This window comes from Boleophthalmus pectinirostris, unplaced genomic scaffold (assembly GCF_026225935.1).
Source record: "Boleophthalmus pectinirostris isolate CB_2022bp ecotype Guang Dong unplaced genomic scaffold, ASM2622593v1 HiC_scaffold_5, whole genome shotgun sequence".
NCBI lineage: Eukaryota > Metazoa > Chordata > Actinopteri > Gobiiformes > Gobiidae > Boleophthalmus > Boleophthalmus pectinirostris.
This window is the reverse complement of record NW_026571404.1, coordinates 14,483,414-14,511,053: the sequence shown is the minus strand read 5'-3', so window position 1 is coordinate 14,511,053 and position 27,640 is coordinate 14,483,414. Positions and strand designations below refer to the sequence as shown.

At 37.1% G+C, this 27,640-nt stretch overlaps 1 protein-coding gene across 1 annotated transcript in view; it reads right to left on the bottom strand.

Moving 5' to 3' along the window:
* Positions 1–27,640, bottom strand: part of wdr11 (WD repeat domain 11) — a 95,899-nt gene that overhangs the window by 24,504 nt on the left and 43,755 nt on the right. The window contains 8 exon segments of the mRNA XM_020933538.2: positions 1,156–1,270; positions 1,908–2,014; positions 5,791–5,938; positions 6,674–6,795; positions 8,436–8,544; positions 10,565–10,640; positions 20,343–20,449; positions 26,919–27,003. Of these exon segments, the coding sequence (XP_020789197.2) occupies positions 1,156–1,270; positions 1,908–2,014; positions 5,791–5,938; positions 6,674–6,795; positions 8,436–8,544; positions 10,565–10,640; positions 20,343–20,449; positions 26,919–27,003 (869 nt within the window).

The following is a 27,640-nucleotide window of genomic DNA, read 5'->3' as shown; positions in this document are numbered from 1 at the left end:
TATTATAATAAACTCAGAACGCAGTAGTCATATATTTCTTTACCTCATATGGGTGTTCTTATCTATCTGCATATTTCCTCATATGGCAGTATGGAGTATATAATAATTTAATGTCATTGTGATATTAGTTTAAAAATAACACTTCTCAAATGGTGATTCAAATCCCCAGTGATTTATAGGGATGAAAAGAAATCCAAATCTCAATACTTGTTTTCATGATATGGATCTCATGGTACGATATTTATTGCAATATATTGTGGAGGCTAACCAAATTGTGAATATGTTACTTGACAAACATTTGGTTTTATCATAATCAAAAACATTTCTTCATAGTAGTCTGCAATGAAGCATAGCAAAGGATCATGGCCTATGCAGATCCCTTTGTTTTTTAGCTATTGCTGCACCACAACAATGAAATTAAGCAAAGAGACTTGTAATTTGATTGTATTATGAAGGCCCACTATGTTACTGCGAGACTTAACGATAAGATTTCAGAATATTCCGGTTATTGTTACATCCCTTGTGAAATAAAAGCAGAAGAGGGTTTGCACTTAAGGTTTGCCTAATTTAGAGTTCATTTTATCCAGTTTTTGCCCTCATTTGAATAATTTCTTGTTTAGAACGACAGTGTGGATGTTGTAGTCCACTTTTAGACCTGGTTTAGCCCTAGATTAGTCCTGTTAAATACTTGGTCATACACAGAAAGCCAAATCCTTTCTTTAATCCTTTACTTGCTGTGAAGTTTGAGAGCTACTGTTTTAAATTACTTTCCAAGGTTAAAAGGGACTGCATCTGATTCACGTAAAAAGCTGTTCCATTTTTAATACAATAAGACGTATAAAATATCTAGTGTTTTTAGTGCTTGGCCCTCCCAGTGACAATGAAAGTCAAATCATAGTTCTCTGAAACATAGACAAAGGCAAAAGGTACAGCTATTTTTGGTTGGTATCTTGACAAACCCAAATTATTGTTACATCCCTAGTGAGAAGTTGCAGAAAAAAAACATCCATTCTGCCAAAATAAATCCGTAGTAGCCTGTTACAGAGGCTCCCAGTTCAGTTATGGTGTCTAAAAAAGCGATGCACAAAGAGGATTCACTGTGTGGATGTAGCCTCTCTGTATGTGACTCCAAAGCCCTGTGTACTGTAGTTTTACCTCTTTGGTGTCCCAGACCTCCGCTCCGTCTGTGTACATCACCAGCAGCTTCTGGTTGCCTTTCCCCGGAGCAAAGCGGATCTTCTTCACCCATCCTCTGTGCGTTGGTATGCCCCTAATGTCAAACAGGGTAAATTAAAAATGATAATCTACTTTCAGATGATGAGAAACTAGGACGGCTGCCAAAGCGAAGAATAATTAAAAACTCAAACTGGAAATTCCCCAATACTTAACTCTGAATATGTTTAAGCAGAACTGGAACTAAAGTAAATCTATCAGTAAAGCAGAGTTTCTTGTTAATGGAGAAAACTATGATTACTAACTTTTGCTCCCATATCCAAATAAGTGAGAATAATACTTTTGTTTTACAATTAGTACACAGAACTAACTTTATTTAAACTTTAATACATCTGTCATTTTTGACGAGTGAAGCAAACTAGTGACACATTTTCAGGAGTTTGTGATCAATATGTGTTCACAGTCTTGTTTAGGTGTTTCTTTTTTAACTACAAAGGTGAGAGTGACTAGTTGAAACATGCAAACTAGCTTGTGAGAGTAATTTTATTTGAGAGGGACTTGTTTACCACCACAAATCAGCTCACCTGTCGTATTTCCAGCTGAGTCAGTTCTCTTTGGTCAGATTGTGTTAACATAAATCTCAAATTAACGTCTAACTTTAGCGTCACACCCCCAAGGAATGTTGAGGACATCAGTTGCAAAGTATGAATAATAACGTGAGCATAAAAACGTACCTTGACAAACGTGCTTTAAGGTCCCAGAAATTGAGATTGCCGTCCACGTCTCCAAGCACCAGAGTGTCTCCTTTCCAGGCGATGCAGGCGATGCTCCCCATACTTCCCTGTAACAGCAGAACAGGCCATATTTGAGAATGTAAAATAAAGAAAATATAAAGAGAAGACCTATTCATGGACTTCAGCTTACTGTTAAAAGAAAAATGTTGAGGACTTTTTCACATTCAAAACACATAATATTTTTAATTGTTAATCGTTATAGCAATGGTCCTGCTTTCTCATGACTCTGAAAAAGTCATCAATAAGCTCAGTGTCGGTGCTACTTGAATGTGTGATTACGATGTGGAGGCACAGACTGCAAACTATGAATCTGACAATCAATACAACACAAAGCACTATTTCTCACCCGCTGTACAAATGTTGGTATTGGATTTTGAGTTGGATGGCTGTAAAATGAAAATCACTCAAACGGAAAAGAAAAATGTCACTTTGAAAACTCATTACAGACTTGGGAGAGGGGGGACTGTGTTGTTTACACAATATTATTCTCAATATTCAACTTATGGAAGAAGTGAGAAGTGACATTAGACAGACAACTAATGAGATATCAACTTCAACTGCCATTTCAGGGAGACAAAGTTGGTGAGAAAGTATTCATGGGTTTCGGGTTCCTCTTTACAGACATGTTGAGGACTCTTCACCATTATTTTGATGTATTTTGAAAGTTTTTTTCATCACTCTGAAACCTATGGACAGATGAGGCTAGTAGCATGTACAATCTTATTTATTTTCTTGCTTTCACTTTTACTTTTGGTCATACACTTTTGAATTGAGAAGTCTTAAAAGTACCGTATTTCTATAAATACATTACCTTTGAAAACATTATCATGGTCTGTCACGATTGTTTATTAATGTGCTCTGTCCTAAATAGATAAAAATAGATTACATTAGTGTCTTTGAATACATTAAAAGACACTAAACTTGTAGCTTCAATGTTGACATTTTGTTTTCATTGGGGTTGTACTACTCTAAATTCATACAAAGAAATACAATCCCACTCATGAATACTCATGGTAGACTTAATAATAATCTGTTCCAATCAATTTTGCCATACTGACAAGATCATAAAAACTCTGCTTTCTCAATAGAATAGTTGTGTGTACAATTTGAGCAGCAATCTGAGGAAAATACACACTTTGTATAAAACACCATCTGCTCTGTGAACGTATGAAGCAGTACTAAGTAAGAATAAAACTGATGATGAAAATGAAAGAAAACATGGTGGTGACAGGCGTAAACAAGTCTGAACGCTCCGAGTGGGCCCCTGACAGGAGACTGCACTATCGCATTAAGTATCTGAGAATCTATATTAAGGCTGGATTAAAGTTGATGGGACAAAACTTTTTAAGGGAGTTTCAATCAGTTTCTTGACAGCAAGATGAAGATGCTCCATCATCTTGAAAGCACCATAAAACCTTGGGGCTATGCAAATCTTCTAGCAATGAATCTACAACACCCGACGTGGTGATAAGGTGGTATAAATTCTTGGGCGAACATCCAGAGACTGTGTGGCATTTCAATAAAGGCGAAACACGGAGTGAAAAGATAGACAGTAACTCACAAATGGACTCCCAAATCAGATATTTGACAGTAGCTTTCCTCTTCCTGACAATCTAATGTCCAACAATGTCAACAGTTTTGGCAACTGGAAATAAGTTACAGTAGTAGATAAATATAAGTGACAGGAAATAATATCCGGCTATTCTCCTCGTAGCACCCTGTAGAAAGTTTGCACATCGTGGCTCAGAAGGGGAACAATTTCGAACAAGTTCTGAAAAGATAAACTCGACTAAAGCTGAAGCCAGAAGTTGTGGTACATAATAACACACCGTTTGTGGTGCATTGGGCAGAAAATATTGTGTTGCACTGGGTAAACAAACATCACTTTGGGTAAACACAGGCAAAAGAAAAATGCTACTGATAGCTGGGACTCACTAGACACATTTTTAGGATATAGTCAGCCAATCCGGATTTAAATGTATTTGTTCAGACAAAATATTCTACTCATTAACTAGAAATTAATCTAAAATGCTAAAACTACTCATTTATGCCCGGCAGCATTAATGCGATACACAATTTTCAAACTCGATTACAATACTTAGGAAAAGGCTCTATACGGATTTTAAGACCACAGTGGAAAAAAAGTCTTCAGTGTCAACCACACAATTTAATAGTAGTTTTCTCTTTGTTTTCAGTTCTGATATACTGGATTAAGAGTCTTAATCCAAAAGTTTAGAATGGTCTTAATTTAAGACCATTCTAAACTTTTCACACAAGGTTTTCTTAAGGTGTGTTTTGCTTTTTTGTCAGAATCGATACTTGCTCAAATGAGTTAAACACAAGGTCTGGAGTTGGGTCCCTGAGCGCTGGACTGCAGCAGCTCACTGCTCCTGACAGGTTCCCCAGCAGCACTGCTTGAAGAATGGGTCAAATGCAGAGAACAAATTTCCTTCACAATGGATTAATAAAACCTTTACTAACATCTACTTTGATACTAGTTTTAGTTTTGATTAGTTTTGTAGTGATTCTCCGATCATAAAACATCTTTTACATGCAATTGAAGTCAAAAACTTTTGGAACCCTTCTCAGAATTTCAGAAAAGTAATTCTGGTTCTGGATACTTTTGGTTATACAGTTTAACCACATACCTTTATCTTAAATGAAATCCTGCTGCTAGCTTCTGTGAGACTTGGATATGGGTAAGACTGGACTTATTGTGTGTGGATTTTACTTTGGTATCTTTGCCCATGTGCTGTAATACAAGCACTGCATGCACCAACTCTCAGAATCCCCCACTGTTTAACAAAGAAACACAATACGCATCCAGATGGAATTTCAGTTGGATCTCACTGAGAGATTACAGACTGAAGTGAAATCTGGAAACATAAACTCGTAGTATTGTAAAGGAATTGTCTGTTTTCATCAGAGTGGTGCATTTACAGCCTACACAGTTCAAAGGTGAGCAAGGCCTGACTTTTCAAACATACAGCACTGTATAAAATAAATACAGAGCTCATCAATGACTCTTATAACTTTTAACAAGTATTTGCCTGGAGAAAAATATACCAAGTTGGGTTAGTTGACTGATTAAATCACTAAATTAACTGATTAAAAGATTTCTGGGCACATTAATGGTTGTAGGACCACAAATTAAATAACATTGCAGGACAAGTACACAATTTAAAATGTGTGTATTGTTTCTTTTTTGGTATTTATCATAGAATAATTGGATATGACCTGTAAAGTTTGCAATAAGTAGCTTTAACTTACTATAAATACTACCTAACTTTAGTATTTTTTATGATATTGTACATGTAGAAAATGGTTCCTGCTTTAGGGTTATTGTGTCAGTGGCACAACATTGTTTCAATATCATCATTTATTGTGACATTTTCTTTAGCGATATAACACATTTGTTTAAGTTTGTTATAGTGACAAGCCTACAAATACGGCAGAAAAATACAGATGTATGAATACAAGAGAAGTATTTATTTTTGAGATTAGTAAACTCGTCAAGCGATTATTTCTGTTGTACACTGACACTTTTTATAATACAATTTTAACCAAATAAAGGTTGAAATATTGTGACATGCTTCTGTAAAAACTATTTATGAATATTGTGCATTATTTATGTAAATTAGGAAGTGTTTATTCTTTCTTGACATTTTGAGTTAAGAATGCCAAGTAATTTAGTATGTGTTTTGGAGTCTGTACAATCCTGATAATGATTACGATTATCAAAATACAACTATGATTATTATTTTTTGTTGACTCGTCACAATTGATGGTTACAGCCTTACTAAAGTGTCATGTTCGTACTCACATCGGGGGGTATCCGTGCTCCATCTTTGACCGTGTTTCCCTCAACTGTGATGTGGTAAACCTGTCCATCTGTGTCTGTGAACACAAAGTGCTCTCGGGCGGAGATGGCCTGACTCGTCTCAGACTTACTCTCCGCGTCCTGGAGGAGGCTGCACAAGACAATTACCACACAAATAAGACAGTGGACTTAGATACAGATGGGGCAGTTTTTAACCCCAATTATAATAGTTTTAAAAGTAGGAACTGAAACTATATTTTTCTTTTGTGTAGAACTCATAATGAAATACAAATGTAAGTAGAGCTCACAGAAAAGCTCTGTCATAGGAAACAAAGATTACTTGGACAACTGTAACTGAATCAAAGCACAATGTGGTTATAATGATAAAATAAAAGTTAAATATTGTAAAGCTCTAAAAAAAAAAATAAAAATTATACACACTTAAAGTCAGTTGAGGATTTTATTTTTATGGTTTTGTTTCTATACTTTTAGTAGTTTTGTGTTGCTTTGCAGTACGTTGTAAATGGTAAATGGTTTTTATATAGCACTTTTCCACCTTCAAGGCACTCGAAGCGTTTTACAACAAGAAACCACTCACCCGTTCACACACACATTCACACACCAGTGTACGCAGACACTGGGGGCGAGGTGGGTTAAGTGTCTTGCCCAAGGACAATAGCATTTATCTGTGGGAGCAGGAATCACACAAGCTAACCTGTGGGTCAGTGGATCTGACCACTCACCAATGATCGGAGACCAACTGAGCTACTGCTGCCCACTGTAAAATCATTTTGTTTATAAAATCCATTTTGTTTATAAAATCTGGTTTTAAATAAAGTGGATTTGGCTTTAAATGGTTGAAAAACTGGTAAATCCTTGTGCTGACCTGATGACTGAAGACTCCACACTGGTTTGCTCTGCGTCAGACACTGTCTGTCGGGCCATGGCCTCTCTTGCTGCCATCTGTTTCTTCTTCAGACTTTTCAGGTTATGGGAAGGGGACCACTCCTGTTTAACAGATGGACAAACATCGTTATATAACACACTCAAATCAGCAAAAACGTGAAAAAGAGGAGATGGGGTGAATTTATTGATTACAAAATAAATAAAAACAACAGTCTGCTTAGGATAGCGAATGAGCACTACTCCATACAACTGTACAACAACATACAACTCACCCTTGTGTAACAGCTAACCCTATGTCCTGTCAGTGAAATGTTGTCAGTTTTAAATGTAATAAACCCATAAACATAATAAATTCCCACAATCATATGAAAAGCAAAAAACAAAAGTGCATTTACTTCGTATTGTGTGTTGTTTAAAATGTATTTATTGTTTATTACTGCATTTATATATCACCAAAAACATGAGTCGAGCCGCTTCGGAAAAGAAAGGTGCTATAACTAAATATGATAAGCCTGGATTATAGTCACCCTCTCTTGTATCAAGCCTTTAAGACAGAACAAGTATTGCTTATTGGGTATAGACTTGAGTAGATAAAACCTGTAGTGCATATAGTAAATGCCAGAGGTCCACAAAGGAGAGCCATTTCCCAGCGCTCCGTACATTATTGTATGAGCTGTAGCGAGACTTGAGATTGAAATCAATATGGAAATAAGACAACAATACGGGTGTGTGGAAGTTCAGCATGTATTATTAAGGTTATTGCCAGATTTATTCACACTGGAGGGGTATTTTACGGCGTACAGTAAAGTTGGTCCAGCGTAAGTCTTCTTTTATGAGCGTTTCTTTGGCCTAATGAAGCTGCCTGCGTTCTAATGTGCTGAGCTTGGAGAAATTTAAGGACTAATCTTTCAAATTGCCTACAGTACACAAACACATGCAGCGGAAGTGTCAAAAAGTGCAATAGGGCATTAGAATGAGAAAGCAAACGGAGCGTGTCATTATGGCCCTAACAGATAGTTTGGTCAAATGGATATGGTAACTGCTGATGTGATGCAAAACTACAAGAACCTTTGCTCTATCTGTAATGGCCGTCTTCAACATACATTTATTACTTGAAGGGAACGATTTGTCAAAATAACTCCAAGGACAGTAACATGTAGACAAACTGAAAATGGTAATATAATACTTTATAAAGTTATACAGCCTATGGGTATATTCTAAGGATTACTCTGACTTTAAACTACTTTGGAGACTTTAGCCTTGGCATTTTACGTAGTATAACTGGAAACATAACTTGAATGTAATCGAAATAAATCAAAGTATGGTATAAATTAGATTAATACAAAGCAATAGTAGTTTGTGTGAATTTAAAAGCTAAATAATAAACAAAACTAAAACTAACCAGTGAAGGAAATTTGACTGTTAATATGCTGGAAATCAAGTTGAAATGAATTAGCGCATGTATTCTTCTATTTAACCTTGGATTTTAACTTCTCAATGAGCTTAAAGTTATGTAACATTTCCAGTGGAGGGCCCGCTATCATCTCGTCTCCATGGAGATTTAATTGAATTATTTTTTAGGTTTTTCTGAGCAATAAAAAACTTGCAACGGAGTGAATGCAAAAAAAAAAACTGTGTCAAAAAACATCTCCATGGTATCGAACCCCTTCCCTTAAAGTTGTCGCTCGGGGATAAATAATGATTACATTTGTTGATTGGATTAATTAATGAATTGATTTTACCAGTGCAGTGACAGTGGGGAAGTTCTTGGCCATCTCCCTCAGAAGTGTCCCAGTACGGATGTCCCACAGCTCCAGAGGCTTGTCCCTGAACACCACCACCAGGTACTGTCTAAAGATCGAGAAACAAAACAACTTAATCAATACAAGGCCCTTACAATACAACACAAGCACTTACACTGTTTCGGCTCTGGTTCAAATTCACTTTGTGTTGAAAAACCTCTAATTCCCTCCGTAATTGCTGTTTTCAAACTCGTCATTTTGGTCTTAAAATGTTCGTATTAACCCACTCTACATGATCCTGGTGTTTTTATTTCACTAGTTTATCCGTAAATCCATTACAATTCCTAATTTGGAACTACTTTATATAGTCTATAGTCAATTCAAATCTACAGCTGTAAAATAGAAGGTTGATGAAATCCATAATAGCATTTCTTTTAATCATTTTATCATTTTATGTGCTGGGACTGTGTAGTAACTTCTATCACTGTTGGAATTAAACTACTCAGCTGTTGCATGGGCACTTGTGCGATTAGACCTTGTAATACGACAACAAAACCGTAAAAAATGCATTCTGAAAGCATGTCTCTTGTGTCTGGGTCTGCCCATTGTTCTAGAAAGAGCCAGTGCATTTCACAGCATGGACCTGTGGCCAGTTTGAATGATGTAACCAGCCGTGAGGTGGAAATTGGCAGGAAATCCAGTCTTAACAAGCTCCCTGGCTCACAGCGCAGCACGATTCAGAGTAGAAATCTCCAACCTCCAGAAGCACCACAGGGAGAAAAGGTACAAAATGGAGCCTGATGTTTAGAGTTATTTAGCATGTAAACAACTTCAGTTTACTACAATAAGAGCAGTATTATTCTTTTTAAGTGGGCAACCAGAACAAAAAGAGAAAAAATAAAACAAAACAAAGATGAATAGGACAAAGTCTGACATTTCCTGAAAATTTAAAGGTACTGTACCGGTCTTAAAAACACGAAATACAGAACTAGTTCCTTTTTAAAACTTTTGCAGAGTTCCAAAGTTATTCCTCACTTACCATACATATTCAGAACATCCTAAATATTATTATTAGTTTAAAAGCACTTTTCACAACTTTCAGAAGCTGTCACTGTAACTCCAAAAACAATCCGCATACTAACACGCACCTCCTGATTATCAGACAATAAAGCACTTCATAATTTGATTCAGACAGCAGGCAGCGGACTTACTTTGTCCTCAAGAGCTGCTTATACAAAATATCTGAGCTAAAACAAGACAAATTTTGCTTGGATAAATAGAAAAAAAGACCAGATGGTTGTTTTAAAGAAAGTACTATTATTTAGTGTTGGAAATAACATTCCATTGTATATTAAAAAAAGGAGTGCTGATATTATAAACAGTACAAAATAAAAACAAGTATAAAACCTTTTTCCTTAGTATCATGTTTTCTATTGTGACAACACCACTAGGATACAATTAAAAAACATCATGAAACCAAACTGCCGCACAAAGTCAGATAATTAGCCTGTCGCCAAAACGACAAACAATCAAATAACGTGTAATTTAATTCTGAAAAACTGTTGATGAGATTGAATAAATGTGCACAGCATGAATAAAATTATACGTGAAGACAGCCATGCAGATGTGTGCCTGTCAGATCTTATAACAATATCTCATTAAAATCAAAACAGAACTGGTGCGCATGAATTGAAGAGAAAAAAATACAACATAGTCCGACAAAGTGAACTGAGAGAAGTGAGGTTTGACTAAACGTACTCATCTTATTAAACATATTTTACATCGATTACAGTGTTGACTTTTAAATTCACTTGGGAACAATGTAAAAATAAGTAATGTACTAACAATTCCTGCTTTTATAAAAGGTGAATAAATCGGTGGCCTTGTTTTAATACTTGCATACTCTTCAAACAGGTTTATTCTATAGACTCTTAACAATGAAGTGACATTTTTCTACCTAACATTTAAATTTAAGGTTTATTACACTACAGAGCATGGAGTTTGTTGTGTTTGCTTATGGAGGTAAATTTTCCGTGAACCTGCGTTAAGTACCTTGTTTTTGTTAGATAAAAAGCAGGCAAAACAGTAGTGCAAATGTTGTTTTTGTTGGTGGTGCGGAAGTAACTTACTTGAGATGAGACACTTTAATCATCTCGATGGGGGGCTCGTCATTGCCTCGCTCTCCTCGGAAAGCAAAACACCTGCCTGGAAACACAGACGGAGAGAGGGACGGGGAGACGAGGCGGAAGGGAGGGGGACAGAGGTAAAGACAGACAGTGAGAGTTAGACAGAGTGAGGAAGAAACGAGGGAGAGAGAGAAAGGGGGATAGAATGAGAGAGAGAAAGAGAGAAAGGATGAAAGAGAAAGAGCGAGAAATGCGAATGTAAGAAAGAGAGGTAAAGAGAAAGAGGGAGGGAGGAAGAGAGACAGGGATAGAGAAAGGACCAAAGAGAGAGACACACACATACATACAGAGGTAGAGACAATGAAAGAAAGAAAGACAGACAGACAGGTAAAGAGACAGAGGGAGGGGGAGAGAGTGAGAGTTAGAGCAAGGAGGAAAGAGAAAGAAAGAGAGAAAGAATGAGAGAGAGAATGAGATTGAGAGAGAAAGAGGAAATGAATGAATAAATGAGAGGGAGAGCGAGGGAATAACAAGACACAGAGAGAAAGCAAGAGAGAGCGAGCGTGGGAGCGAGAGAGAGAGGGAGTCATAAGAGAGCAAGAGCGAGAGAGAGAGAGAGAGAGACAGTGAGTAAGAGAGAGAAAGAGAGAGAGGGAGTCACGAGAGAGAGAGAGACAGAGAGTGAGAGAGACAAACAGAGAGTGAGAGAGAGTCACAAGATACAAACAGAAAGAGAGAGAGAGAGAGAGAAACAAACAACGAGAAAGGGAGAAATGAGACACAGAGAGAGAGCAAAAAAGAAAGAGAGAGAGAGGGAGTCACAAGACACACACAGAGAGAGAGAGAGAGACAGAGACAAACAGAGTGAGAGAGAGGAGAGTGAGAGAGAGACAAACAGGTGGTGAGAGAGAGCGAGAGACGGAGAAAGAGAGAGAGACGTGAGAGAGAGAGACACGGTGAGAGAAAGACACAGAGAGAGAAAGCAGAAAAGAAAGAGAGAGGGAGTCACAAGACACACACAGAGAGACAGAGAGAGAGACAAACAGAGTGAGAGAGAGAGGGAGTCACAAGACACACACAGAGAGAGAGTGAAAGAAAGAGAGAGAGAGGGAGTCACGAGACAGTCAGAGAGAGAGAGACAGTGAGTGAGAGAGAGAAAGAGAGAGAGGGAGTCATGAGACAGTCAGAGAGAGAGACAGTGAGTGAGAGAGAGAAAGAGAGAGAGGGAGTCACGAGAGAGAGAGAGACAAACAGAGAGTGAGAGAGAGTCAGAAGACACAAACAGAGAGAGAGAGAGAGAGAGAGAGAGAAACAAACAACGAGTGAGAGAGAGAAAGGGAGAAATGAGACACAGAGCGAGAGCAAAAAAGAAAGAGAGAGAGAGAGGGAGTCACAAGACACACACACAGAGAAAGAGAGAGAGACAGAGACAAACAGAGTGAGAGAGACAAACAGATGGTGAGAGAGAGCGAGAGACGGAGAAAGAGAGAGAGACGTGAGAGAGAGAGCGAGACGTGAGAGAGAGAGAGAGAGACGGTGAGAGAGAGACACAGAGAGAGAAAGCAGAAAAGAAAGAGGGAGGGAGTCACAAGACACACACAGAGAGAGAGCGAAAGAAAGAGAGAGAGAGAGGGAGTCACGAGACAGCCAGAGAGAGAGAGAGTGTGAGAGAATAAGAGAGAGGCACAAGAAAGAAAAAGAGTGAAAGAAAGGGGTGGCGGATTGTCAGAAAGGGGGTGGGTGAGAGAAAGAAAGAGAAAGAGAAAGAGGAGAAAACATGAGAAATGTATCCTGCACTCACACCTGTACAAAAGGATCGATCTCACTTGAGTCTGACTCCTGCTGCTGCTGTTTCATCTGTCTGGCAAAAGGGCAGTGTCAAATACTTCAGCTGGAGTCCACATCAGAAGAAGCAGCACAAGAAGGAGCCAAGTACAAGTAATATAACTGTGATTCTGAAGGTATAGTGCCATTATCCTATCCTGTGAGCCGATATATAGTGCTGGTAGTTTAAAAGCTGCTCTCCATGGCTTGTTGTGTCCTTGGGCAAGACACTTAACACACATTTTTGGCTCTTTTTTTATTATACTACAGAGAAGCTACAAGAATGACTGAAAGACATGAACAAAGCACAGATTTTCTAAAGGCTTTTAAAGAGTGCAGAGTTATTGGAAGAGAGACAGTTTAAGAATGTTAAATGGTAAATTGTCACATTTTTATATAGCTCTTTTCCACCTTCAAGGCAATTACACATTCACACACATTTGCAGACTAATATACACAAACACTGGAGGTGAGGTGGGTTAAATGTTTTGCCCAAGGACACAACAACAGCATTCATTTGTGGGAGCTTGAACCTTGTACCGCCAGCCTTCGGATCAGTGGATGCCATCTCCTGAAGAAGAGGTGAAGTTTATTTACCATCGGTACAGGACCCGGCACCGGAGATATATGAACCCTAAAGACATTGTGACAGTTCTGGTATAGTCTGGTCTACTCAGGTCACAGTCTGGTCTAATCCAGCTATGCTTTCATTGAAGGGAGCAATTTACCTCTGATGATGTAGTCAAGCTTCCCACTCTTTTTCACTGACTAAATTTCAACATTTTTCCATGACTTTTCCATGATCTAAAGTGAAATTTCCATGACTTTACGGCACCCTACATGTGTAGAATTGATCAGACTTTTAGGGCTAAATATGAAATGTTAACCATTTCCACTCACCTGATGGTTTGATATTATAGTTTTTTAACATTCAAAAAACTGTCAGTGCATTTATTGTCATCTCCTTTAAACAAAAGGCGCATATGTTCAGAAATAATCATAATAGCCTAATGATAAATTAACAGAATGCTGTAGTTGCGTGAAAGAGATACTAAAATTCCATGACTTTTCCAGGCCTGGAAAATTACATTTTCAATTTCCATGACTTTTCCACATTTTTTTCCATGACCACTGAAACCCTGTGTAGTTTACAATGTAAAGATAAGGTCTGAGCTGGCAGTGAATGCCCTTGGTACAGCACAGCAGTGATTTTTTTCTATGAGTTATTGTCTAATCATTTTGTTTCCTACAATTTGTATCATCGATTTGTAACTATTAAAAACCTTGCAGGTAAAAAACATGATTAAAATGATTTCAAACATGGTGTGCCCTTCGTTACGGTGCCTTTACTGAACTCATACTGAAGTATGCTATTGGACAGTGTCTCTCAAAGTTTTCACATTATGTACCGCCATTAAAAGGGTAGAAAAGTGGTAGAAGAGAGGTAGAAAAGTGTGGATAAAATACTAGAGTTACTTTATATTTCTAACCCCATTTATTTCTTACCCCATGGACACTTTCTGATCTGACGGGAGAGAATGAAATAGCAGACAGTGGCAGTGTCTCTGTGCTTGGTCCTGAATCTGAAATGGCTTTGACAGATTGTACCACTTTGGCTCCACTCCAAGAAGAAAAAAACAATTACTGCAATTTGAAACAGGGCCGCAATTACCAACCATAGCAACCGATCGCACAATCACACAGAGCACAGTCCATGATTGTCATATTAAATTCAATGCTCTGAGAAAACACAAGACAATTGTGAGATGACAGTCCAAAGATGGGTTTCATTTTGGGGCAATGTGGCTGTTACCACTCAGAGGTCAAAAATGAAAAAGCCAGAACACTGCTTGGTAATTTGGTTATGAAAGATTTATTTAGAGATCAGACAAGGCTAATATTTGAGAATTTTGTCTAATCATGAAAATGTTTGTGAACCATATAAGAGACTGTTTAATTTCTATTCACTACTACTGGAATTTGTTGTGATGCAACCTGCACCACAAATGTTACAGCACAGTATACAAGAGTAAATTAACTACCGCAAACCTTACTTGTGTCCAGATATAATTGATTCACCTGGAATATGCCAATAAAATTATCCATCTTTTATTGATTCAGTTACATGGGTTTTTACTGATAACAAATGCATTGAAAAAGAAAATCGTACATGCTTGTCTCCATAGATACAGTGTTGATAAATTTAATGTCATACTGAGAAACCGTCTACAAACCGTAATCTATATTAAGACAAGCAGATGGTGTAGCCTTCACCAGGAAAGTCATTTAATGAACCTTAAATTCACCTTTAATTCTCATTTGATTAAATAAACAAATAAATCGTGAAAAAATCTGATCTTGTCTACAAATGTAATAAATGCACAGGTAGTTTTTTCTGGGGACCCAAATTTTAAAAGTCACAAATCTTCGTGACCCAAGTCAATAGACATTATTCGTAAATCAAAAAATATGTGACCATTATTGAACATTAATGAGGATATTTGAGTGATTGTGTCACTCTGAACAATGAAAAACAGCAATCAGTGTTTCCCACAGAAAATTTGTTACGCAAGGTGGTACGCAGAGATGTCAGATCTATATGTATACTGTAGCCCTACATGCAGACTGTGACAAGGCGACCCCAAAACAAATCTCTTGCGACCCACCTGAGCGTCATGATCCAGTCTTTGGGAAACAACGGAATGACTTAACCAATTAGCAATATACATTTTAAGTGAACCATCTTGAACAACTTCTTCTGTTCTTGTAATTTTACTTTCGATAGCTGCCCTGAGACCGTCTGGACAGCCCCATGTCTCCCCTGTTATGTATCTATATATTTAAAACAGGAATTATGCAGAGGATCAAGGTGCCCGTATAAACTAAGCAACAATGCCCTTCAGGTGTGGCATATAACACTGATCTGATTTTGGGAGCAGGAAGGGGAGGGGGCTGTTTAAAAATGTACAAGACACAGAAGAGCCTGCAGCGTAGGAGCCAAGGGTGACCTCAAAGTGTGGAGAGGAAACAAAAGTGATGTGTACTGAGTGAGGAAGGATAGTTTGAACAAACAGAGCAAGAGAGACAATACAGACTGTGCTCAGGCCCTCTGTGTAAAGTCCTCTTCTGAGTTTTCAAGCAGTTATGTACACACAGTGGAAGAGTTGTATCTAGGGCTGGGAGATATGGCAATAAAATGTGTCACAGTTTGTTCCTGTATCGATTGATCATGACATCTCAAAAACAAATAAAAATGTCCTTTGAAATGAAACTCATGATGATGACTCAGTACTCAGTAAGACAGTCATGATTATATTGAAATATATTGCTTCAGAAAATATCAAAATAGACAATAATGTTTAAACTACTTTATGCTGCTGATACAATATCCCTAAAGCAGGATAATACCAGTAAATCTTTTTCTAAATGAGGCATATATTTGAAAAACATGAGTTAAGCAATAAACAAACTGCAGAATGAAACACTTAGCAGTTGGTTAGTATTTATAAAGAAGGCAGTTTCTCGACTCTACAGCTCAAATCTAATCATATACTACAAAATTAAGAAAACGTAGCTAGAGTAATTATCATGACAGGCCTATTAATCAGTGCCTCTTTAAAAAGTACAAAATAATCTTACAAAGTCTGAACTCTGCTCCAAAAAGCATTCTTTTAGTGACAGGATTGGCTGTAGATATCTTGATTTAAAAAACCCATTAAACAGTGTGGCACTTAAAGCTGCCATTTTTAATTAGACGGGCTGACCCGGCACTGTTGTATTCTCACACACAGTACTTTTTGCACTATATTTAAAATCCTTCTCAAAAATCGACAGTGTGCCTTATGTATTAATTCTGGTTTTGCTCACTGACCTCGAACCGATTTTTTGTGGTACACGCCACTCGAAAATCTCTCAAAATGACTTTAGTAAGCTGTGAAGCCAGACTGATGAATTGTTGGAGCATTATGGCCCCCGTAATCAGGAGCCTTGCAGAGTAATACACATTCAGGAAGACAGAGAGGCAACACCGGGCAACTTATGTCGAGGTCTGCCAGTGGATCGTGGAGGCCTGGGCTAAGGTCTCAGTCTCAAGTGTCGTCCGAGCTTTCATGAAGGCCAGAGTCATCACTGAACAGCTAAGTAACAGCGACAGAGACTGACTCGGATAATGATGAGAGAGGCCCGGGCTTGATGCCGAAATCGCCCAACTGTTAAACTCAGACACTGAAGATGAAGAATTTGATGGATTTGTGATAGAAGAATGAACTGAAAAAGTGAGTGTATGTGTTCCAAATGAACAATGTTGAGAGTTATGGTGAATGAATTGAATAAAGTTTGACTTGTCTGTCTGTTATCCGTTTTGTTTCTCTTAATGCACCCTATAATCTGGTGTGCCTTATGTATGAAAATAGACAAGAGAATTCAACATTATTGATATTGATCTTTATAATCCAGTGCACTTTATAATCCAAAAAATAAGGTATCACTAGATGCTATCTAGATTATTGCTGTCTGACAGAAGAAGACCTGAGAGCACAGGTGAGAATGAACAAATAAAGATTAGGTAAGGGGAGAAGGAACAGTTTTTACATCTGCCATCTACTATGGAAAAAAAAAAAGTTTAAACTTACATTTGCTAGCTTTAAAGAGTGCAAAGACAAAATTTGAGCTTCTATAATTTTGAAGGAAAAAAATAGTTAATTACTTTTGATTTTCTTAAATACAAGCTCTAAAAATTACTGTGAGATAAGTAGTGTATTTAGTTGTCATCACTAACTACAAACTACATTTTCAAGAAGACAGCAAGATGCAGTTTTTCAAAGTTAGACGTGTTAAGGTTGGCTGCTAATTGTAGATTATGGAAAAGTTGTGCGGTAATGGTGCCTGTCATGTCACGCATGTATAAGTAATGTGCAATTACCATCAGTAAACATGATCAATATTTATACTGTGTTTGAGGCTATGCCAAACGGGAGTCATTTTCACTCCTCACACGTACCTCGGCTCTGCTGCTGTACAGAAAAGAGCTCCAAATTTATGAGGGAGAATATTCATCCACCAGCTGCTATTGTCGAGGCAGCAACTATTCAAAGACTGTATCATCCAACTGCATTCTTGTCTTATTCGGTCTTCACTGTTTTTATCTGTTCTGTATTAGTTGTACATTGCTCCTTTGACTGTTTCAATATTTGTTTTGTAAGGCGTCTGGGTGTCATGAAAAGCACCATATAAATAAAATGTATTATTAAAAAGCCAACAGTGATACTGTCAGTCACCTACATATTTGAAAAAACAGCACAGTCTTCTTGAATCACAATTTTGATTACAATGGCTATGCTGTCTGTAATAGGTGACTAAAGTTTTCTTCTTCTGAAAGCTCAAACTTCACTGTGAAAGGTTGTTGAAAAGTCAAATGTGTCACCATGTGTAACAAATTACAGTTCAATATTCAGAGATTGTTGGTCTACCTCCAAATAAATTGTTCTTGTGTTTCTATATAATGAGTTGTGTTACATTTGCCTCTGTTGCTGTTGTTGTTGCTGTCTTTACATGTCCTGTAGACTGTTTGACATATAAAACTCGATACCTTGTCCTCCACAGAGGTCAGTAAGCCAAGTGTGAAAGCCTGTTATGCTTCTGCTAGAGGAAACCCATCCCAGATCTATTGTACTGTCTCTGCACTCACTCAAATTAAATTGTTATTGATGTTTTCGTCCAAACTTTTTATCAGACACAAAAAGATCAGATTTCCCAAAAGTTACAAAAGAAACACAAAGACAAGCCACCAAAGTTTTATCAAATCGTTCGGGAACAAGGCTACCGCAAAAACTTTCTCAGCAACTTGCTACCTTCAAAATGCGTGTGTAAAAGTGAACATTTAGGGTTTTTAAAGGCCTTGTACCTGGTGTCAATCCATCAGGAACATGTTGTAGTTTTTGAACTCTAGTCCCTGCCAGCTATTTGCTTTTTTTTTTGTGTGTGTCACTCTTGAAAATGCACCATGACAAAGAATGAAGTGTCTGGGATAATGTCAGGCAGTTGGATCCCCATGATTCTTAGTAACAATATGCCTGATTGGATGAAACAAGGTAGTATTAGTTACTACTTGAGAAAATGCTAATCAAATTAATAGATTATACTTCATAGTCTCAGCTTCTTTCCAGATTTAGCAGATGTTACCGTTCAATTATGATGAAAAGACAATTTATCTTTAGAGAAAAAATGTAATCTTCTACAGACCATTTAATGCTGTGAAACTGGCAATGGAAATCATGAGTCATCAACATGGACTATCACTTTTTGTTCACAGCACATTTTAAGTACTATGAAAATAAGTCAAAAGTGCATAAAATGACAAACTTTATTATTATTACAGACAGTAGAAAGCTCAGAAATGCAAAATGTGTCTGTTTTTTCAGCAGTAACAAAAATGCAGGGTAATATTGGACGTGATGCTTCCAATGCGGCACCACTCATGAACTCAACTACAAGCGTGCTATCAAATTCAGACTCTGGTTCAGAAATAATTATCCTCTACTGCCTCTGTTATGCCCTCAACCAAAACAGCGTTGGGAATTTTAATGTCATGTCTCTCAAATACTAGCCTGATTCATCAGCTGGTTTCAGTTTGTGGAAACCGTCTGACCTTGCAGCATTAAGATTCATTCACTCGATGATAGGTGGGTACTTTTTTTATTTAAATAATCGCTGCTATTTGGTCGTGATGTATGTAATGCGCCAAATCCCGCAGGAAGAAAGGCAATAACGTCTTTCCCCCTAAAATTCACCAAACATTCTCTTTGTTCCGGCTTTAAATCCTCGATCTCGGGAATCATTGCCAACACAGAATGTATGGCTTCGTCTACATCCATCTGGATCGCTTTGTTTGCTGTTGTGCTGTACCACAAAAGGGACCCAGACAGCTGCTAGAGCTTGACGTCATGGCTTCACAGCTCTTGACTGATTGGCTAGTACAGAGTCTACAACTTTTTGCAAACTGTCTAGTGCAGGCATGTCCAAACTATGGCCCGAGGGCCAAATGCGGCCCTCAGACAAATCTTTCTTGGCCCTCAGGCTTCCAGGTGAATTGGCCCAAATTACCTGCATCAATTAAAAATTAAGTTTTGCAAGTTTTTTTTGAAAATCTACCTGGAGAAAGCACATATTTAATATTTAGTGTGTGGTTTTAAGGATCTTAGAATGAGCCATTAATCTTTATTCATTCTAACGTGTTAAACATGCACATATTTTAATTATTCACTGTATTGAGCTCAAGTCTACGGCCGTCGATCGGCCCTCTGCTTTGTCTGTCTTTAGATATGTGGCCCTTGATGAAAAAAGTTTGGACACCCCTGGTCTAGTGTATTCCGATTCCTGACCTGCCTACAAAAATACATCAATTTTTGACACAGTATTTCAAATAATATAGGCACTCGAGTGAGCAGTGTTGCAATATAGATCAGAACAGAGATAGGAGCAGTAGCAGTAGTAGTAGTAGTAGTAGTAGTAGTAGTAGTAGTAGTAGTAGTAGTAGTAGTAGTAGTAGTAGTAGTAGTAGTAGGCAAGTTCAGAAGAGTAGTTGGGCTCGGAGAAAATGGGGTATTTAATGAGACAAAACACAGGGCTTACTTATCAATGAGCCACAATAGTAAGGACCATGAAAGGTTGGGAGCATGTCTGTTTTTTAAAAAGAATATATATCAGCCAATTCCAAACCACTCAAATCACGTAGCTGTTCAGGCAATTCAGTTGGAGAATTCTTTCAGTTTTGCTCGCACCGATATTTTAGTGGAGTGTGAAACTACACCCTCGAGCAAAACGATAAACAGACTTTTAAGAAAACAAAAAGGCAATGTTTTGAGACTGCTCTCTTCTAAACGCTGTTGAAAATGCAAAGAATCGCATAGAAAACTATGTGTGCGCTCCCTGGGGTGAAGCCAATAGTGAATGGACTCACCTGTGGGCAGATCGACATGCTGCAGCTCGTTTCGCACCAGACCCATGTTGTTCGGGGCAGAAGTGGCAAAGGACAGGAAACTGGTCAGGCTCACCCACTCAATGCCCCTGTGCACAAATACAACACAAGTTGGATAGGACTGAAGGAAAGAACACTTGTGCTCTGTGGATGAAAGAAAAGACAGAAAAGACATTACGGTGGTAACAGATAATTGGGTTCAGTCAGTGCCAACCATACAAAACAGCTTTTCTATGTGTGTGTGTAGGCACTTCAAAATGTCTTGATATCCAGTTTTTTAGAGAAATTCATTGTGTGATTGACATTTTATGATTATTCACAATTATTGACACCATGACCAAAACCAGTGCAAATCCTTAATTTATTTTTCACATATTAGATAACCATTCATTTAGCTTTAAAATTGTATTTCTTATTTCTTACATTTATAGGGTGAGCTAAATAATTCTCATTGATTAAGCAAATAATATTGACATTCTCATTTTGAAATAAACCAATGTAAAGGAATTGTCCAATCGTATGTCAATAATCTTGTTTTGTTGGGCTGTAATCTGTTTAATTGTAAAGATTAAAGCCTTCTAAGGTATCTGTTGAGAGTTTGAACTGTGAGATCAAACCCCTAACCCTAAAAAACCAAAAAAAAAAAAAAAAAACTATCTTATATAATCCATTTTGGCCTAGATAGTTTGTAGTTTTCTTTGTTACAGTATATTCCTCCTGAGTAGTTGTATAATCCCCATTATTGACCTCATCTGATACCTTAATCCTAAAATCCCAGGTTTGTGAGCTATGGATACGCGGGTTCAGCTAAAGGACCACAAACTCAGCACTGACGAGATTGGCAATAGCTGCATGATTAATTAGCTGATTTCTCTGCTAAATGTAAATGAGATGCTAAATAGCCTTCTCCTCTGCCATTGGTTGTGCAGGGGCCAGGGAGTTCATTTCCATAAAACACATTTCAGAATGATCCTGCTTTCAACATTTAAATGTGGATTCATTGTTGATTACAGCATTGTTTTGCTTTGTTTGGGAGAGAGCCGGCGAAACATTAACTTACAGCTGTGATATAATGCCTGGTTTTGGAAATATGGAAAAAGAAAGAATTATATTACACCAAGAAAATACATGGTCTTTTCATTGTTTAAAGATGCACTATGTAAGTTTACTTCTATAGGTCCTGCCATCATCTTGTCTCCATTGAGATGTTACTGCTTTTCTTGGAGAGTAACACTGAATGACATTACACTCATCCCTCTTCCATGTGTTTAATTACAAGAACACACTGGTATTCTTACTCTAAAATATGACCTGTGAAACTTTAATGGCATACTGTGAAACTGCAGGCAAATGAATAAAATCTGTTCAGAGACGAGACCTGAAAAGTTCCACATTTACATTTTATCATTAGTACTAATTTTGTGGACTCTCAATATAGTGAATCAGGCTTTGATTCAACCAATGCTCTTTGCTGCGATCAATTCTTTATCACATTGAATTACTTGAGTCTGATGGTTAATTAATCCTTATTTATTGCTAATGTTATGGTGCTGTGTGTATATGCCCACTTGGTTTATTGTATAAGCTTGAGGGCTGCTGTTTCGGCATTTTCATTTTGGTTTCATTCAGCGTGGCCCATAGACGTTAATTAGACAATAGATCAGAAGAAGTAACTACAGGAGGTAGAAGTGCACTTTCTTGCAACTTGTTGGCTCTAATTAAAATAAATTGTTCTGGCATTTTTACAATTCCGATATACACAATACAAGCTGTCACGTAAGACATGTTAAAACAACACAACTAAAATTGATATGTTTTGCATAAGAAAGTTAATAATAATGAGTTTTGCATTAAATTTTTTTTTGGGAAAAAAAAAAAAAAAAGAATACTATGAGTAACTAGAAGAAGAACACTATACACTACAACTACAACGACTATTACGACTACGACTACTACTATTATTATGATTATTATGATCATTATTATTAACAACAACAACATCAAAAACAATAATAATAATAAATTTTTTGTATGTAGACCTTTAGTCATTTAGTCGATTAATCAGTCGATGGTGTCTTAGTCAAACCAAAATTGGCATTGGCTTACTGTATCATTTAAGTAAGCATTTTGATGGGACAACAGCAGAAAGGAGAAGATAGTGAGTAAGTTTGAAAGATTTGTAGAGTTTTTTGGTATTTATATGTAAAAATCAGACTAAACTCCTAAATAAAACATAACTTGTGTACTTGTGTGTCATAGACAACTAGTTTATATTAAGACCACTGTGATGCAAACCTTTAAATTATCAGAAATAACCCCATAATGCAAATGCCGAGTATTGTAAGTAAAATTCCTTAAGGTGTACAAATGTATGTATGAAAATGTTCTAGAGGTTCGAGGCATTACACACTACTTGCTGTACGTCTTGTTAAATGGCCACAAGAAATCGACATGTTTTTCAAAGAATAAAGTAAAATTAATATCCATAGACTGGGTATGGGACAAGAAATCAATAATACTATTTGCTTGTGCACAGTCTGATCGCAGGTGTAACCAATGGCTTCACATCGACTTGTCACTGCAAATGTTCAGAGTACCTCAGCCCTAATAGAGACAGATTAAATAAAAGCAACCATCATTAATTCAATTAGTGACATTTCTGTGAAGCAAATTAAAATGTACGTTGTAGCACTACGAAAAAGCAAAGCCATAAATTACACCATAGGCACTTCTGCTATGTAGCGTGTTGAGAACATGTAGTAAATAGATGTGATGGATTGATTTCCATGCATGGTTAGGCAGCTCATGTACAGAAGAAGGATAGTGATGTGGAGGTAGAGTGGAAGAAATATCAAGTATATCATCTATTAATAAAACAAATGAAAAACACAACAAAACAGATTAAAAATAATATGAGCAGAAACATCTTAAACAAGGATGTATAGTAATATTTTTGTCCTTTTCTGGTTGATTTTATGCTTCATACATGTTCTGATACTTGATCGTCGACACTGAAACAGGCTTGTTTTAACACATTACTTCTAAAAAAACCCATTCCTGATGGAAATAATAATGGTCTTTTTAGGCTACAAGTCATCTTGGCGTATATTTAATTCTATGCATCAAACAATAGGCCTATAATATTCTTTTTATGTTCAATAATTTATTTCAAGTAAAATGTTAAATTCAAAGCATTATTTATGCGTACAAATCCACTGTTGCTCTAGACAGAACAGCTTTTTTGTTTTGCACAGTTAGTCAGTTTAATATCTTTCCATAATAGGGTCATTCTGCTGTTCATCAATACAAATGGTTTTACTTTGAAAGGGTCACGTGAAGTGTTTAGTTGAAGTTAACAGTGCCTTGAGATAGCAGTGTGTGCTGGAAGAACTTTTCTGAGGTTTTGGGAGTGGCAGTGCTCTGCAGCCTGCGATGACAGCTCCACACAGAACCACAGCAGAGATTAGCTGTATCAGACGGGAGAGATGGGAGAGGGGAGCGGCCTCCGGAGAGTGTGCTCCTCTCGCATCTCTCCAGTCTCTCACAGCCCTGAGAGGTCCGCAGAGGCTGCCTGCTGACTGGGAAGTCTCCCGATTGCCAATGCTGCCACTCCTTTTAAGTGCACATGACAGGTTTTCATTTGGTTTTATTTTGCTCCAATTATCACTTGATTTGGTGGAACAAGACTATCACACCATAGATGTGATAGTCTATGTTATATTTTTAATAAGACCTGTTCCAAACTACACATATGAAGTTAAAAGGCCTTGAATGGTGTTATTGTGAATTTTGACACACAATTAAAATCAAAATGCAAAGCAACAGACTGACTAATTAGCTAGCTTTTCAGTTTCTTCACAATTTGTTAAAACGTTTTTCATTTCAAGGCAATGTGCAGAGTATGAACATACACACAAACACACACATGCACACACACAGGTATAATAGACTCACCAGGTCAACTGGTTTTGTGTACAGTCTGAAAATTAGCACATAATCTTCTCAAAATGACACAGTTAGTTATTTTGGAATTTAATCAATGCCACAACCCATTTTGCAGTGAGGCTAACTACTCAAACATTACAGGAAATGATTTTCTTTCAGGAACCTGCACTGACTCTGCACTGTAATCATGTGAGTGCCAATTGCCTGTGCAGACACTAATGAGGCTGAAAACAATCAACAATAATCAATGTGCCCTCTGTGACGCCGAGGTTCATTCTGCTGTCATTTCACTGTGAGGGAGTTCTTCTGAAGAGGAAAGAGACTGTAAACACTGCCAGGAAGACATCACCAGGGCTACAGTACTGTGTGTTTGGCCCAAATTAATCATGAAACAATATTCAGTCTGAAAAATAACTCTAGTCTTAAGAAATATTTTTTTATAATCTGTCAAGCTGTTTTTTTTAATACTGAAAGGTGCAGACCTAAATAATAATAATAATAATAACGTGTTTGATCATTAAAACGTCAAAGTAATGAAAAACTGCCTTTTCATAACCAATTAAAGCATCAGTCATGTTGCTTAAAGCTACCATCTGTAATTAGATTCGCTCCTGTTGTACTCTCACGTATCACCACTAGAAGCTATCTGTGTTACTTCTGTCTGACAGTGCCCCAGCTTTGAAGCTTCTTTGACTGAAGAAGACCAGAGAACAAAGGTGAGCCTGAACAAAGGCCAGGTGAGGGGTATAAAAAATAAAAAAAACATCAAATAATCTTACAGATGTTAGTTTAAATTGCCCAGAACACATAATTATCACAATAATAATGGGCTTGCCTTATCGTTCAATACGTGAAAGCTGGAACAATATTATAACAATATTTTTGGGCTTAATATTTGTCTGTACATTTTCTTTGCAATAATGATTTGATTTTTGTTATTTTTGTTATAATATGATAAGATATGACCTGCACAGAGTTGAGTAAATCACTTCTATGGTTAATTATTATTACTTCATTCTGTTTTTTATTTGTTGTTGGAGCTCATGACTTTTAATGATACTAATGGTTTACAAGGATAATCCTGCTTTATTGTTATTGTGTGAGAGGAATTAAATGTGATTGTTTATCGTTATACTTTTATATAGCAATATATCGTGTTTGAAAATTTGTTATCATGACAGACTTAGTCAGTTTCAAAGGAAAATACACGAAATTCACTTTGTTCCAGTAGCACATGTTCAATTAATAAAAGAATGAAAAGTGAAATAATGAGGGATGTGAGATAGATTGCAATGTTATTAGTAATAAACAACAACAAATTCAATAGCACTTTTTGCACATTAGGTAGATGCACTGCAAAACTACACTTCAAATGTAATTATTCTCATAACAAAAGCTTTAATAATTTGATGATACATGTTACAGTCATATATTTGGTTTGCATAATGTATTCAATCATAATTTATTGTCACAGTTATGTTCTCTCCATGTTTTTAGTCTCTCCTGGAGTGTCATAGTGATGAAAACAAAGCCATATCACTTAACAATTTATAACAATTTATAATCCTAACAATTTATAACCCAAAATTTCTGGGTTTCAGACGACATCACAGCATTCTATTGGCCAATAATATTTAATATAGATGGTGGCAGCTAAATATTGTCTGTCTGAAAACTCACCTTTTCCAATTCGCTACTGCACCTGAACCCTCAGTCCTGCATTTTATGAACTGTTTTTAATCTGCTCTGAAAGGTGACCTTGAGGGCCACAAAAGGTGCCTATAAATAAAGTGTATTATTATAATTAAGTTCTTGTTTTGCAAGTCTCAAGTAAGTCTCAAGTCTTTGACCTCAAATTCGAGTCAAATCTTAAGTCAAATACAGGCAAGTCCAAGTCGAGTCTCGAGTCACTGGCCCATATGTCCAAGTCAAGTCCAAGTCATCTGCTTTGAGCTTAGATTTTTGCAATTTATCTGATTTTTAAGATAAATTTTACTTAAAAGTCATAGTATATTTATATATGAGTATTTATAGAGTATATAAGAGTTGTAGAAATGTAAATTCTTCCTTTTTAAATGTCTTGACAAGAGCTTAGTGTGAATCATTATGGTCTAGAAAGAATTCAGATTGAAAAGTGCTTCTCAAGTCTTCTCAAGTCACAGGCCTCAAGTCCAAGTCAAGTTCCAAATCACTGACCTTCAAGTCCAAATTAAGTCTCAAGTCTTAGTCCATTTTATCAAGCCAAGTCTCAAGTCCTAAAAATAGTGACTCAAGTCTGACTTGAGTCGAAGTCATGATTTGCAAATCCCCACCTCTGCTAATAGAAATGATCAAGTTTAACATTTATGACTTCACCTTTTAGATATTTCATGACAAAGTTCAATTAAATCAACAGGAAAAAAGGCCTCTTGCCCTCCGTTTGAGAGTATGATGTCATCTGAAAACTACCAATATCTTTTGAAACGGCAAGGATGAATGAGTTTGATTATCCTTACAGTCTAAAAGTACATATCCTTAATTAGTAAGAAAAGCATGCATACTTTTTTATAGTTGGCCATTGAACATATTACATCCACACGGACTAAAAGCATTGCACCATTTTTCACCTCTTACCTGACTTCACACGAGTGCACACTGAGTTCCTTGTGAAGCAGCCCACTGGTGAGGTTATAGACCAGGACAGAGCCATTACTTGTCCCTGCAACACATGACAAAGTGCAGCCTGTGAGAAATGACATGGAAGAAAGGAAGGAAAAGGTCACCGTTACTTATCTAAGCACAATCTCTCCTCTTTCCGCTCCTCCTCTCCACAACCCTGTGTTCCTCCCATCACAGAGCTGCAGATATGTGGATAGAGGCAGTACATCAAACTCCTGTCACTCAGCTCATAGCCACAGAGAGCTCCTGGTACATTTTAATCAGCCTCTGGGACCTTCTCCTCCATCTGTTTAAATACCAGCGATGACATTTTATACAAAAGGAACCAGCTCCAATGATATTTTTGTGAAAGATTCAAAATAGCAGAACAGCAAATCCAAAAGAGAGAGAGAGGCAGAGAGTTTGGTTATGTACTTCACAGCAAGAGTGAATTAAGAAAATTGTTTTCAAAATGTTTTGTTTCTAATTCAGGAGGGATTTCAAGCTTTCATTTCTCTGGCATTGTTCTGTATCCAATCCATTTCATTTGTTTAGGACATTTTGTACAGTTTTCAAAAGTGCTGCACAGAAACAAAGTAATGGCAATATTGATAATAAAGAAATTAACAACATCTTAGTTCATTCTTACTAGCACAAAAGCACTTTGAGATATTTAAAGTGTAAAGCGTGGAAATAAG